The sequence below is a fragment of the Salmo salar genome, chromosome ssa05 (genome assembly GCF_905237065.1).
Source record: "Salmo salar chromosome ssa05, Ssal_v3.1, whole genome shotgun sequence".
Lineage (NCBI taxonomy): Eukaryota > Metazoa > Chordata > Actinopteri > Salmoniformes > Salmonidae > Salmo > Salmo salar.
The window spans coordinates 84,031,774-84,045,881 of NC_059446.1; the positions used below are offsets into that span (position 1 = coordinate 84,031,774).

At 44.6% G+C, this 14,108-nt stretch overlaps 1 protein-coding gene across 6 annotated transcripts in view; it reads left to right on the forward strand.

Annotated features, from left to right (window-relative positions):
* The window catches only part of LOC106591933 (oxysterol-binding protein-related protein 3), an 81,082-nt gene that overhangs the window by 53,746 nt on the left and 13,228 nt on the right, over nucleotides 1-14,108 (forward strand). For 5 of the 6 annotated variants that reach the window (XR_006770028.1, XM_045719202.1, XM_045719204.1 and 2 more), the window contains 4 exons: nucleotides 88-212; nucleotides 1,673-1,792; nucleotides 9,005-9,142; nucleotides 9,263-9,326. Coding sequence is in view for 5 of the 6 variants with exons in the window: in XM_045719202.1 (XP_045575158.1) it covers nucleotides 88-212; nucleotides 1,673-1,792; nucleotides 9,005-9,142; nucleotides 9,263-9,326 (447 nt within the window). In the remaining variant the exon portion in view is untranslated. Of the gene's footprint in view, nucleotides 1-87; nucleotides 213-1,672; nucleotides 1,793-8,387; nucleotides 8,978-9,004; nucleotides 9,143-9,262; nucleotides 9,327-14,108 lie in introns of those variants that run through there. The other variant, XM_045719203.1, reaches the window with a different exon arrangement.

Genomic DNA, 14,108 nt, shown 5'->3' on the forward strand with positions numbered 1-14,108 from the left:
GCAATTTGGGACGTGTTTTCCTGGTTACGTATTGACATACAGTAGTTATGACCACTAATATCCTGATCATAACCCTCCACCCTCCAGGCTGTGAAGAGAACGGGACCCTTCTGAGAAGACGCAGGTCGTGCCTGCCGTCGGCCAGCCCTAACACCAGTAACATCAGTCTATGGAACATCCTTAAGAACAACATAGGGAAAGACCTCTCCAAGGTATCCATGGACTTTTAGCTTTATTTCTGTCAACTGTGTTGGTTTATTTCTGTCTCCTGTGTTGGTTTATTTCTGTCAACTGTGTTGGTTTATTTCTGTCTACTGTGTTGGTTTATTTCTGTCTACTGTGTTGGTTTATTTCTGTCTACTGTGTTGGTTTATTTCTGTCTCCTGTGTTGGTTTATTTCTGTCTCCTGTGTTGGTTTATTTCTGTCTCCTGTGTTGGTTTATTTCTGTCTACTGTGTTGGTTTATTTCTGTCTACTGTGTTGGTTTATTTCTGTCTACTGTGTTGGTTTATTTCTGTCTCCTGTGTTGGTTTATTTCTGTCTACTGTGTTGGTTTATTTCTGTCTACTGTGTTGATTTATTTCTGTCTACTGTGTTGGTTTATTTCTGTCTCCTGTGTTGGTTTATTTCTGTCTCCTGTGTTGGTTTATTTCTGTCTACTGTGTTGGTTTATTTCTGTCTACTGTGTTGGTTTATTTCTGTCTACTGTGTTGGTTTATTTCTGTCTACTGTGTTGGTTTATTTCTGTCTACTGTGTTGGTTTATTTCTGTCTACTGTGTTGGTTTATTTCTGTCTACTATGTTGGTTTATTTCTGTCTACTGTGTTGGTTTATTTCTGTCTACTGTGTTGGTTTATTTCTGTCTACTGTGTTGGTTTATTTCTGTCTACTGTGTTGGTTTATTTCTGTCTACTGTGTTGGTTTATTTCTGTCTACTGTGTTGGTTTATTTCTGTCTCCTGTGTTGGTTTATTTCTGTCTCCTGTGTTGGTTTATTTCTGTCTACTGTGTTGGTTTATTTCTGTCTACTGTGTTGGTTTATTTCTGTCTACTGTGTTGGTTTATTTCTGTCTACTGTGTTGGTTTATTTCTGTCTCCTGTGTTGATTTATTTCTGTCTCCTGTGTTGGTTTATTTCTGTCTCCTGTGTTGGTTTATTTCTGTCTCCTGTGTTGGTTTATTTCTGTCTCCTGTGTTGGTTTATTTCTGTCTACTGTGTTGGTTTATTTCTGTCTCCTGTGTTGGTTTATTTCTGTCTCCTGTGTTGGTTTATTTCTGTCTACTGTGTTGGTTTATTTCTGTCTCCTGTGTTGGTTTATTTCTGTCTCCTGTGTTGGTTTATTTCTGTCTCCTGTGTTGGTTTATTTCTGTCTCCTGTGTTGGTTTATTTCTGTCTCCTGTGTTGGTTTATTTCTGTCTCCTGTGTTGGTTTATTTCTGTCTACTGTGTTGGTTTATTTCTGTTGTGTTGGTGATTTGTCTCTGCCTACGTAGAACGTGGAGATTCCTCTGTTGTGAAAAGCTCTAAACATGACTAAATGTCTAATTATTATACTTCCGTTATTCCATTTGGTTTACGTGACATTATTACATAATTACTACATTTGTTTTCTTATGAAGGTGACCAAATCTAGCTTTGTGATTGCTGTGTAAATGTGTTGTAATGATTATTCAGGTGGCTATGCCTGTTCAGCTGAACGAGCCCCTCAACACCCTGCAGAGACTGTGTGAGGAGCTGGAGTACAGCGAGCTGCTGGACAGAGCTGCTAACACACAGGACCCCTTTGAACGCATGGTGAGAGGGGATGTGTACCCACACACACACACACACACACACACACACACTGGACTCCTTTGAGGGTATGGAGAGAGAATATGCTCTGAATACACACACACACACACACACACACACACACACACACACACACACACACACACACACACACACACACACACACACACACACACACACACACACACACACACACACACTGACATAGTACCACTTTCACACATACACACACTGAACAAATTCACACATTTGGGCACACAAGACCCCTTCTGCACAAATGGTGAATAATACACACTCTTCACGGTAGTGCTGTAATGTCCTATGGACATTTCAGGAGAAATTACATTTCATTCCCACTGGCTAGATCCTGATTGGACCCTTCAGCTGTAGCCAGTGGTGTGCCTTGGCTCGCTCCGTTTTAAATTACTTGGTACAAATGATCTGTTTGGTTTTCTGCTTTTGTGCATATAATTGTTTATCAGCAATTGTATATGACTACTATAATGGATTGAGGATTTAGGATCAGCACTTCCCTGATTTGATGGCTCTTTGTATTCACTGACCAGTTTTTCTAAAGCTAGAGACATTTGATGAAAGCCTTTGAAGACATGGGACCTCACTGCGGTAATAAATGTGTGTGGAATATATTTCCTGCAGAGCGTTTGTTCCATTTGAAATGATGAATGTGTGTTACTGGCTGCAGTCGCTCAGTGTGAATGACAGGCATAGGACCAGAGCTAGACCCACAGCTTCCACACTCCCCGACCAATAGAAGTTGAGTGGAGTTTGTCAGTTTGTCAGTTTGTCAGAGAGGTGGGCGTCATAGCGATGATACATGAGGTGAACTAGAGAAACGGGCAGAGGTGTCAGTAAATACAGGCTGCGTTCCAAATGGCTCCCTATACCCATTAAGGCTCTGGTCAAAAGTAGTGCACTTGGAAATAGGGTGCTATTTGGGATGCAGCCTGTATTTATTGACACCTTTGCCCTTTTCTCTAGTTCACCTCATGGATCATCGCTATGATTGTGTGTTCTCTTCCTCCCCTCACTGCATTATCAGCAGGTAGAGCCAAACATCAATCAACAGCTAGGCATTAGTTACAGACAGAGGTACAGTAATGCTACATCAATCAATAGCTAGGCATTAGATACAGACAGAGGTACAGTAGTGCTACATCAATCAATAGCTAGGCATTAGTTACAGAGAGAGGTACAGTAGTGCTACATCAATCAATAGCTAGGCATTAGTTACAGACAGAGGTACAGTAATGCTACATTAATCAATAGCTAGGCATTAGTTACAGACAGAGGTACAGTAATGCTACATCAATCAACAGCTAGGCATTAGTTACAGACAGAGGTACAGTAATGCTACATCAATCAATAGCTAGGCATTAGTTACAGAGGTACAGTAATGCAACATCAATCAATAGCTAGGCATTAGTTTCAGACAGAGGTACAGTAGTGCTCTCTAGACTACAGCGAGCAAAGCCTACCTTGTTTATTAGTGTTATTAATAACCTGTGTTATGAGGAAATATTTAGCCATTCAGCCACTTTCTCCATCACTTGTGTTAGTTTAATTGCAACCTGCTCCCAAACTCAGATTTCTGAAAAACCTGGGAATTTTGCAACTCTAATCTGTGTTGAAGAGGAGAGGTAGCAGGCAGCTGAAGACAGCTCTAATCTGTGTTGAAGAGGAGAGGCAGCAGGCAGCTGAAGACTGCTCTAATCTGTGTTGAAGAGGAGAGGCAGCTGAAGACCGCTCTAATCTGTGTTGAAGAGGAGAGGCAGCTGAAGACAGCTGTAGTCTGTGTTGAAGAGGACAGGCAGCTGAAGACAGCTCTAATCTGTGTTGAAGAGGAGAGGCAGCTGAAGACCGCTCTAATCTGTGTTGAAGAGGACAGACAGCGTTGTGAAGAGACTCTATGTTTAGGCAGCAAGCAGATGAAGACAGCTGTAGTCTGTGTTGAAGAGGACAGGCAGCAGGCAGCTGAAGATAGCTCTAGTCTGTGTTGAAGAGGACAGGCAGCAGGCAAATGAAGACAGCTGTAGTCTGTGTTGAAGAGGACAGGCAGCAGGCAAATGAAGACAGCTCTAATCTGTGTTGAAGAGGAGAGGCAGCAGGAAGATGAAGACAGCTGTAGTCTGTGTTGAAGAGGACAGGCAGCAGGCAGATGAAGACAGCTGTAGTCTGTGTTGAAGAGGACAGGCAGCAGGCAGCTGAAGACAGCTCTAATCTGTGTTGAAGAGGACAGGCAGCAGGCAGCTGAAGACAGCTCTAATCTGTGTTGAAGAGGACAGGCTGCAGGCAGCTGAAGACAGCTGTAGTCTGTGTTGAAGAGGACAGGCAGCAGGCAGATGAAGACAGCTGTAGTCTGTGTTGAAGAGGACAGGCAGCAGGCAGCTGAAGACAGCTCTAATCTGTGTTGAAGAGGACAGGCAGCAGGCAGCTGAAGACAGCTCTAATCTGTGTTGAAGAGGACAGGCTGCAGGCAGCTGAAGACAGCTCTAGTCTGTGTTGAAGAGGACAGGCAGCTGAAGACAGCTCTAATCTGTGTTGAAGAGGACAGGCAGCAGGCAGATGAAGACAGCTATCCCATCAGGGTCTTTGTGGAGTGGAGGAGATGGTGATGATGAAGATGAGTGCTTTTCCCCTGGCCCAGTGTGGCCTATCAGAGGGGACATCCAGATCCAGACAGCATCCTCTCAGCCAGCCAGCCACTCTGGCTTCCTCTCAAATGACACCCTATTCCCTATGGGCCCTGATTAAAAGTAGTGCACTAAATAGAGTTCCATTGGGACACAGCCTCTCCCATTCAGTTTCACATTACTGAGGTCATCAGGCCCATTCTACTCAAATGGAGAGGAAATTATTTACATTTTATTTATTTAACTAGAAAAGCCAGTTAAGACCAAATTCTTATTTACAGTGAGTAAACCCTAACCCGGACGACACTGGGCCAATTGTGCGCCGCCCTATGGGACTCCCAATCACGGACGGTTGTGATACAGCCTGGAATTGAACCAGGGTCTGTAGTGACACCACTAGCACTGAGATGCTGCGCCACTCCGGAGCCCAATGATAGCTATATCTGTGGGAAATGGAATGGGAATTTCACCAGCAATGATCAGTTGTTAGAATGAAGGGTTATTGAAGGGTTCATTTGACACAAACCCACTACAAACAGTTCTCCTGCGTACCCACAGGGGTAATTATGGTGGGACGACCTCTTATCTCATAGAGATGTACTAGAGGGCTCATCTCCGGCTCAGGTCATCTTTGGAGAATGGAGATAGCACAGACAGCGCCATTGAGGGCTGTCCTCTATCCAACTCTATGGTTCCACTTTGCACTTTCTGTCATCCATAAAAACTGTCATAATGTCATTCTTGGGTTGACCTGTGTTTTGACTCACTAACTACTGTCCGTGTGTGTGTGTGTGTGTGTGTGTGTGTGTGTGTGTGTGTGTGTGTGTGTGTGTGTGTGTGTGTGTGTGTGTGTGTGTGTGTGTGTGTGTGTGTGTGTGTGTGTGTGTGTGTGTGGTTATCCTGCTCAAGTGTTACTGATGATGTCCATTAGAATGTGCTGATGACTGATACTTGAAAACTGACCAGTGCTGTTAACTGTCTGTAGGTGTACGTAGCCACGTTTGCAGTGTCGGGTACGCGTCCAGCTACCACCGAGCGGGAGGAAAGCTTGTCAGTTTGTCAGTTTGTCAGAGAGGTGGGCGTCATAGCGATGATACATGAGGTGAACTAGAGAAAGCGGGCAGAGGTGTCAGTAAATACAGGCTGCGTTCCAAATGGCTCCCTATACCCATTAAGGCTCTGGTCAAAAGTAGTGCACTTGGAAATAGGGTGCTATTTGGGATGCAGCCTGTATTTATTGACACCTTTGCCCTTTTCTCTAGTTCACCTCATGGATCATCGCTATGATTGTGTGTTCTCTTCCTCCCCTCACTGCATTATCAGCAGGTAGAGCCAAACATCAATCAACAGCTAGGCATTAGTTACAGACAGAGGTACAGTAATGCTACATCAATCAATAGCTAGGCATTAGATACAGACAGAGGTACAGTAGTGCTACATCAATCAATAGCTAGGCATTAGTTACAGAGAGAGGTACAGTAGTGCTACATCAATCAATAGCTAGGCATTAGTTACAGACAGAGGTACAGTAATGCTACATTAATCAATAGCTAGGCATTAGTTACAGACAGAGGTACAGTAATGCTACATCAATCAACAGCTAGGCATTAGTTACAGACAGAGGTACAGTAATGCTACATCAATCAATAGCTAGGCATTAGTTACAGAGGTACAGTAATGCAACATCAATCAATAGCTAGGCATTAGTTTCAGACAGAGGTACAGTAGTGCTCTCTAGACTACAGCGAGCAAAGCCTACCTTGTTTATTAGTGTTATTAATAACCTGTGTTATGAGGAAATATTTAGCCATTCAGCCACTTTCTCCATCACTTGTGTTAGTTTAATTGCAACCTGCTCCCAAACTCAGATTTCTGAAAAACCTGGGAATTTTGCAACTCTAATCTGTGTTGAAGAGGAGAGGTAGCAGGCAGCTGAAGACAGCTCTAATCTGTGTTGAAGAGGAGAGGCAGCAGGCAGCTGAAGACTGCTCTAATCTGTGTTGAAGAGGAGAGGCAGCTGAAGACCGCTCTAATCTGTGTTGAAGAGGAGAGGCAGCTGAAGACAGCTGTAGTCTGTGTTGAAGAGGACAGGCAGCTGAAGACAGCTCTAATCTGTGTTGAAGAGGAGAGGCAGCTGAAGACCGCTCTAATCTGTGTTGAAGAGGAGAGGCAGCTGAAGACAGCTGTAGTCTGTGTTGAAGAGGACAGGCAGCTGAAGACAGCTCTAATCTGTGTTGAAGAGGACAGGCAGCAAGCAGATGAAGACAGCTGTAGTCTGTGTTGAAGAGGACAGGCAGCAGGCAGCTGAAGATAGCTCTAGTCTGTGTTGAAGAGGACAGGCAGCAGGCAAATGAAGACAGCTGTAGTCTGTGTTGAAGAGGACAGGCAGCAGGCAAATGAAGACAGCTCTAATCTGTGTTGAAGAGGAGAGGCAGCAGGAAGATGAAGACAGCTGTAGTCTGTGTTGAAGAGGACAGGCAGCAGGCAGATGAAGACAGCTGTAGTCTGTGTTGAAGAGGACAGGCAGCAGGCAGCTGAAGACAGCTCTAATCTGTGTTGAAGAGGACAGGCAGCAGGCAGCTGAAGACAGCTCTAATCTGTGTTGAAGAGGACAGGCTGCAGGCAGCTGAAGACAGCTGTAGTCTGTGTTGAAGAGGACAGGCAGCAGGCAGATGAAGACAGCTGTAGTCTGTGTTGAAGAGGACAGGCAGCAGGCAGCTGAAGACAGCTCTAATCTGTGTTGAAGAGGACAGGCAGCAGGCAGCTGAAGACAGCTCTAATCTGTGTTGAAGAGGACAGGCTGCAGGCAGCTGAAGACAGCTCTAGTCTGTGTTGAAGAGGACAGGCAGCTGAAGACAGCTCTAATCTGTGTTGAAGAGGACAGGCAGCAGGCAGATGAAGACAGCTATCCCATCAGGGTCTTTGTGGAGTGGAGGAGATGGTGATGATGAAGATGAGTGCTTTTCCCCTGGCCCAGTGTGGCCTATCAGAGGGGACATCCAGATCCAGACAGCATCCTCTCAGCCAGCCAGCCACTCTGGCTTCCTCTCAAATGACACCCTATTCCCTATGGGCCCTGATTAAAAGTAGTGCACTAAATAGAGTTCCATTGGGACACAGCCTCTCCCATTCAGTTTCACATTACTGAGGTCATCAGGCCCATTCTACTCAAATGGAGAGGAAATTATTTACATTTTATTTATTTAACTAGAAAAGCCAGTTAAGACCAAATTCTTATTTACAGTGAGTAAACCCTAACCCGGACGACACTGGGCCAATTGTGCGCCGCCCTATGGGACTCCCAATCACGGACGGTTGTGATACAGCCTGGAATTGAACCAGGGTCTGTAGTGACACCACTAGCACTGAGATGCTGCGCCACTCCGGGAGCCCAATGATAGCTATATCTGTGGGAAATGGAATGGGAATTTCACCAGCAATGATCAGTTGTTAGAATGAAGGGTTATTGAAGGGTTCATTTGACACAAACCCACTACAAACAGTTCTCCTGCGTACCCACAGGGGTAATTATGGTGGGACGACCTCTTATCTCATAGAGATGTACTAGAGGGCTCATCTCCGGCTCAGGTCATCTTTGGAGAATGGAGATAGCACAGACAGCGCCATTGAGGGCTGTCCTCTATCCAACTCTATGGTTCCACTTTGCACTTTCTGTCATCCATAAAAACTGTCATAATGTCATTCTTGGGTTGACCTGTGTTTTGACTCACTAACTACTGTCCGTGTGTGTGTGTGTGTGTGTGTGTGTGTGTGTGTGTGTGTGTGTGTGTGTGTGTGTGTGTGTGTGTGTGTGTGTGTGTGTGTGTGTGTGTGTGTGTGTGTGTGTGTGTGTGTGGTTATCCTGCTCAAGTGTTACTGATGATGTCCATTAGAATGTGCTGATGACTGATACTTGAAAACTGACCAGTGCTGTTAACTGTCTGTAGGTGTACGTAGCCACGTTTGCAGTGTCGGGGTACGCGTCCAGCTACCACCGAGCGGGAGGAAAGCTTGTCAGTTTGTCAGTTTGTCAGAGAGGTGGGCGTCATAGCGATGATACATGAGGTGAACTAGAGAAACGGGCAGAGGTGTCAGTAAATACAGGCTGCGTTCCAAATGGCTCCCTATACCCATTAAGGCTCTGGTCAAAAGTAGTGCACTTGGAAATAGGGTGCTATTTGGGATGCAGCCTGTATTTATTGACACCTTTGCCCTTTTCTCTAGTTCACCTCATGGATCATCGCTATGATTGTGTGTTCTCTTCCTCCCCTCACTGCATTATCAGCAGGTAGAGCCAAACATCAATCAACAGCTAGGCATTAGTTACAGACAGAGGTACAGTAATGCTACATCAATCAATAGCTAGGCATTAGTTACAGACAGAGGTACAGTAATGCTACATCAATCAACAGCTAGGCATTAGTTACAGACAGAGGTACAGTAATGCTACATCAATCAATAGCTAGGCATTAAGTGTTACTGCTCAAGTGTTACTGATGATGTCCATTAGAATGTGCTGATGACTGATACTTGAAAACTGACCAGTGCTGTTAACTGTCTGTAGGTGTACGTAGCCACGTTTGCAGTGTCGGGGTACGCGTCCAGCTACCACCGAGCGGGAGGAAAGCCCTTCAACCCGGTCCTGGGGGAGACCTACGAGTGTGACCGCCCCGACAAGGGCCTCCGATTTATAGCAGAACAGGTACTGTACACAGACCCACATGTCCTAAATATGACCTGTAAGTATTTGCCCCACATCTGAATAATTCATAGGGTTTGATCCATCAAGTACAAGCCTGCCATTCTTTATCTCTGTTCTCAGGTCAGCCATCACCCACCTATATCAGCATGCCACGCTGACTCTAAAAACTACATATTCTGGCAAGGTAAGTCAACACCATGGTCCTCTACAAACTATTACCCTTTCATCTGATACTCACCCTTTCACCTGATACTCACCCTTTCACCTGATACTCACCCTTTCACCTGATACTCACCCTTTCATCTGATACTCACCCTTTCACCTGATACTCACCCTTTCATCTGATACTCATCATTTCACCTGATACTCACCCTTTCATCTGATACTCACCCTTTCACCTGATACTCACCCTTTCATCGGATACTCACCCTTTCACCTGATACTCACCCTTTCATCTGATACTCACCCTTTCACCTGATACTCACCCTTTCATTTGATACTCATCATTTCACCTGATACTCACCCTTTCACCTGATACTCACCCTTTCACCTGACACTCACCCTTTCACCTGATACTCACCCTTTCACCTGATACACACCCTTTCACCTGGCAAAATGTTCAGAGTATGTAACATCTAGCACTCTGAATCAGGTGATTCAATCCCTTGTTCTATCATACTTAGAGTACTGTCCAGTTATATGGTCAATCCCTGGTCCTATCACACTTAGAGTACTATCCAGTTATATGGTCAATCCCTGGTCCTATCACACTGGAGTACTGTCCAGTTATATGGTCAATCCCTGGTCCTATCACACTTAGAGTACTGTCCAGTTATATGGTCAATCCCTGGTCCTGTTACACTTAGAGTACTGTCCAGTTATATGGTCAATCCCTGGTCCTGTTACACTTAGAGTACTGTCCAGTTATATGGTCAATCCCTGGTCCTATCACACTTAGAGTACTGTCTGGTTATATGGTCAATCCCTGGTCCTATCACACTTAGAGTACTGTCCAGTTATATGGTCAATCCCTGGTCCTATCACACTTAGAGTACTGTCCAGTTATATGGTCAATCCCTGGTCCTATCACACTTAGAGTACTGTCCAGTTATATGGTCAATCCCTGGTCCTATTACATTTAGAGTACTGTCCAGTTATATGGTCAATCCCTGGTCCTATCACACTTAGAGTACTGTCCAGTTATATGGTCAATCCCTGGTCCTGTTACACTTAGAGTACTGTCCGGTTATATGGTCAATCCCTGGTCCTGTTACACTTAGAGTACTGTCCAGTTATATGGTCAATCCCTGGTCCTATCACACTTAGAGTACTGTCCAGTTATATGGTCAATCCCTGGTCCTATCACACTTAGAGTACTGTCCAGTTATATGGTCAATCCCTGGTCCTATCACACTTAGAGTACTGTCTGGTTATATGGTCAATCCCTGGTCCTATCACACTTAGAGTACGGTCCAGTTATATGGTCAATCCCTGGACCTATAACACTTAGAGTACTGTCCAGTTATATGGTCAATCCCTGGTCCTATCACACTTAGAGTACTGTCTGGTTATATGGTCAATCCCTGGTCCTATCACACTTAGAGTACTGTCTGGTTATATGGTCATCTGCAGCAAAGAAAGATATAAAAAATCTCCAAATGGCTCAAAACAGAGCTGCCAGATTATCTCTTCATTGCTCTAACCGAATGAATATTATTAAAATGCATCAGAATCTTTCATGGCTTCATGTTAAAAACAAATTACTATCTAGCCTTTTGATTTTCTTTAGGAATGTTATATTTTTCAAAAAACCACAGTATCTTTCAGTCCAATTAGTACATACTAGCAACATGCATAACCACCAAACCAGACAGGCAAATTCAGGGCAGCTAAAACAACTCAAGCCAAGGACAAATCGCCTTAAATCTACAGTTTTATATAGAGCTATAACTGAATGGAACTTCTTACCAATCCATATTGCTCAGGCAAAAAGTAAATCCACCTTCAAGAAAAAAATAAAAGAACATCTAATGTGATAGACCATATGACTGGACAGGAAATAGAAATAACATCTAATGTGATAGACCATATGACTGGACAGGAAATAGAAAGAAAATCTAATGTGATAGACCATATGACTGGACAGGAAATAGAAAGAAAATCTAATGTGATAGACCATATGACTGGACAGGAAATAGAAAGAAAATCTAATGTGATAGACCATATGACTGGACAGGAAATAGAAAGAAAATCTAATGTGATAGACCATATGACTGGACAGGAAATAGAAAGTATCTACTGAATGTTAAATGTGTTTCCTGTCAGGTATTTTAATTGCCTGTATTGTCTACATGTTGAATGTTTGTGTAGTCTTGATTGTGGTTGTTTGTAATCTCTTGCTAATTGGTGTTGGACTCCAGGAAGATTAGCTAGCGTTATGGCATTAGCTAATGGGGATCCTAATAAAAATTACAAAATTACACTCACCCTTTCACCTGATACACACCCTTTCACCTGATACTCACCCTTTCACCTGTCACTAATCCTTTCACCTGACACTCATCCTTTCACCAGATACACACCCTTTCACCTGACATTCACCCTTTCACCTAATACTCACCCTTTCACCTGATACACACCCTTTCACCTGACACTCACCCTTTCACCTGACACTCACCCTTTCACCTGACTCTCACCCTTTCACCTGAGACACACCCTTTCACCTGAGACACACCCTTTCACCTGATACACACCCTTTCACCTGATACACACCCTTTCACCTGATACACACCCTTTCACCTGATACTCACCCTTTCACCTAATACTCACCCTTTCACCTGACACTCACCCTTTCACCTGACACTCACCCTTTCATCTATCTCACACTGTTTCACCTGACACTCACCCTTTCATCTGACACACCGTTTCACCTGATACTCACCCTTTCACCTGATACTCACCTTTTCACCTGACACACCGTTTACCCTGATATTCACCCTTTCACCTGACACTCACCCTTTCACCTGACACACACCCTTTCACCTGACACTCATCCTTTCATCTGATACATACCCTTTCACCTGACACTCATCCTTTCACATGATACTCACCCTTTCACCTGATACAAGGCCTTTCACCTGATACAAACCCTTTCACCTGACACTCATCCTTTCACCTGATACTCACCCTTTCACCTGATACTCACCCTTTCACCTGATACACACCCTTTCAGCTGGCACTCACCCTTTCAGCTGGCACAAACCCTTTCATCTGTCTCACACCGTTTCACCTGATACACACCCTTTCACCTGATACACACCCTTTCACCTGATACACACCCTTTCACCGATACACACCCGTTCACCTAATACTCACCCTTTCACCTGACACTCACCCTTTCACCTGACACTCACCCTTTCACCTGAAACACACCCTTTCATCTGTCTCACACTGTTTCACCTGATACTCACCCTTTCATCTGACACACAGAGTTTCACCTGATACTCACCCTTTCTTCTGACACACCGTTTCACCTGATACACACCCTTTCAGCTGGCACTCACCCTTTCAGCTGGCACAAACCCTTTCATCTGTCTCACACCGTTTCACCTGATACACACCCTTTCACCTGATACTCACCCTTTCACCTGACACACACCCTTTCACCTGACACACCGTTTAACTTGATATTCACCCTTTCACCTGATACTCACCCTTTCATCTGATACTCTCCCTTTCATCTGATACTCTCCCTTTCACCTGACACACACCCTTTCACCTGACACACACCCTTTCACCTGATACTCACCCTTTTACCTGACACACACCCTTTCACATTATACTCACCCTTTCACATTATACTCACCCTTTCACCTGACACACACCCTTTCACCTGACACACACCCTTTCACATGATACTCACCCTTTCACATGATACACACCCTTTCACCTGACACTCACCCTTTCACCTGAAACACACCCTTTCATCTGTCTCACACTGTTTCACCTGATACACACCCTTTCATCTGACACACACCGTTTCACCTGATATACACCCTTTCACCTGATATTCACCCTTTCACCTGATACTCTCCCTTTCACCTGATACACACCATTTCACCTGATACTAACCCTTTCACCTGATACACACCCTTTCACCTGACACACACCCTTTCACCTGACACTCATCCATTCACCTGATACACACCCTTTCACCTGACACAGACACTGGGTTTATAACTAGGGGCAAGAGATTTTCTTGACCACGCGGAACACTGGTCTTAACCATACCAGCTATTACAGCTAGTCTCAAGCTGGAGGCCCTAACCAACCATACCAGCTATTAGTCTAAAGCTGGAGGCCCTAACCAGCCATACCAGCTATTAGTCTAAAGCTGGAGGCCCTAACCAGTCACACCAGCTATTACAACTAGTCTAAAGCTGGAGGCCCTAACCAACCATACCAGCTATTAGTCTAAAGCTGGAGGCCCTAACCAACCGTACCAGCTATTAGTCTAAAGCTGGAGGCCCTAACCAACCGTACCAGCTATTAGTCTAAAGCTGGAGGCCCTAACCAACCATACCAGCTATTAGTCTAAAGCTGGAGGCCCTAACCAACCATACCAGCTATTAGTCTAAAGCTGGAGGCCCTAACCAACCATACCAGCTATTAGTCTAAAGCTGGAGGCCCTAACCAACCGTACCAGTTATTACAGCTAGTCTAAAGCTGGAGGCCCTAACCAGTCATACCAGCTATTACAACTAGTCTAAAGCTGGAGGCCCTAACCAATCATACCAGCTATTAGTCTAAAGCTGGAGGCCCTAACCAACCATACCAGCTATTAGTCTAAAGCTGGAGGCCCTAACCAACCATACCAGCTATTACAGCTAGTCTAAAGCTGGAGGCCCTAACCAGTCATACCAGCTATTACAACTAGTCTAAAGCTGGAGGCCCTAACCAGCCATAC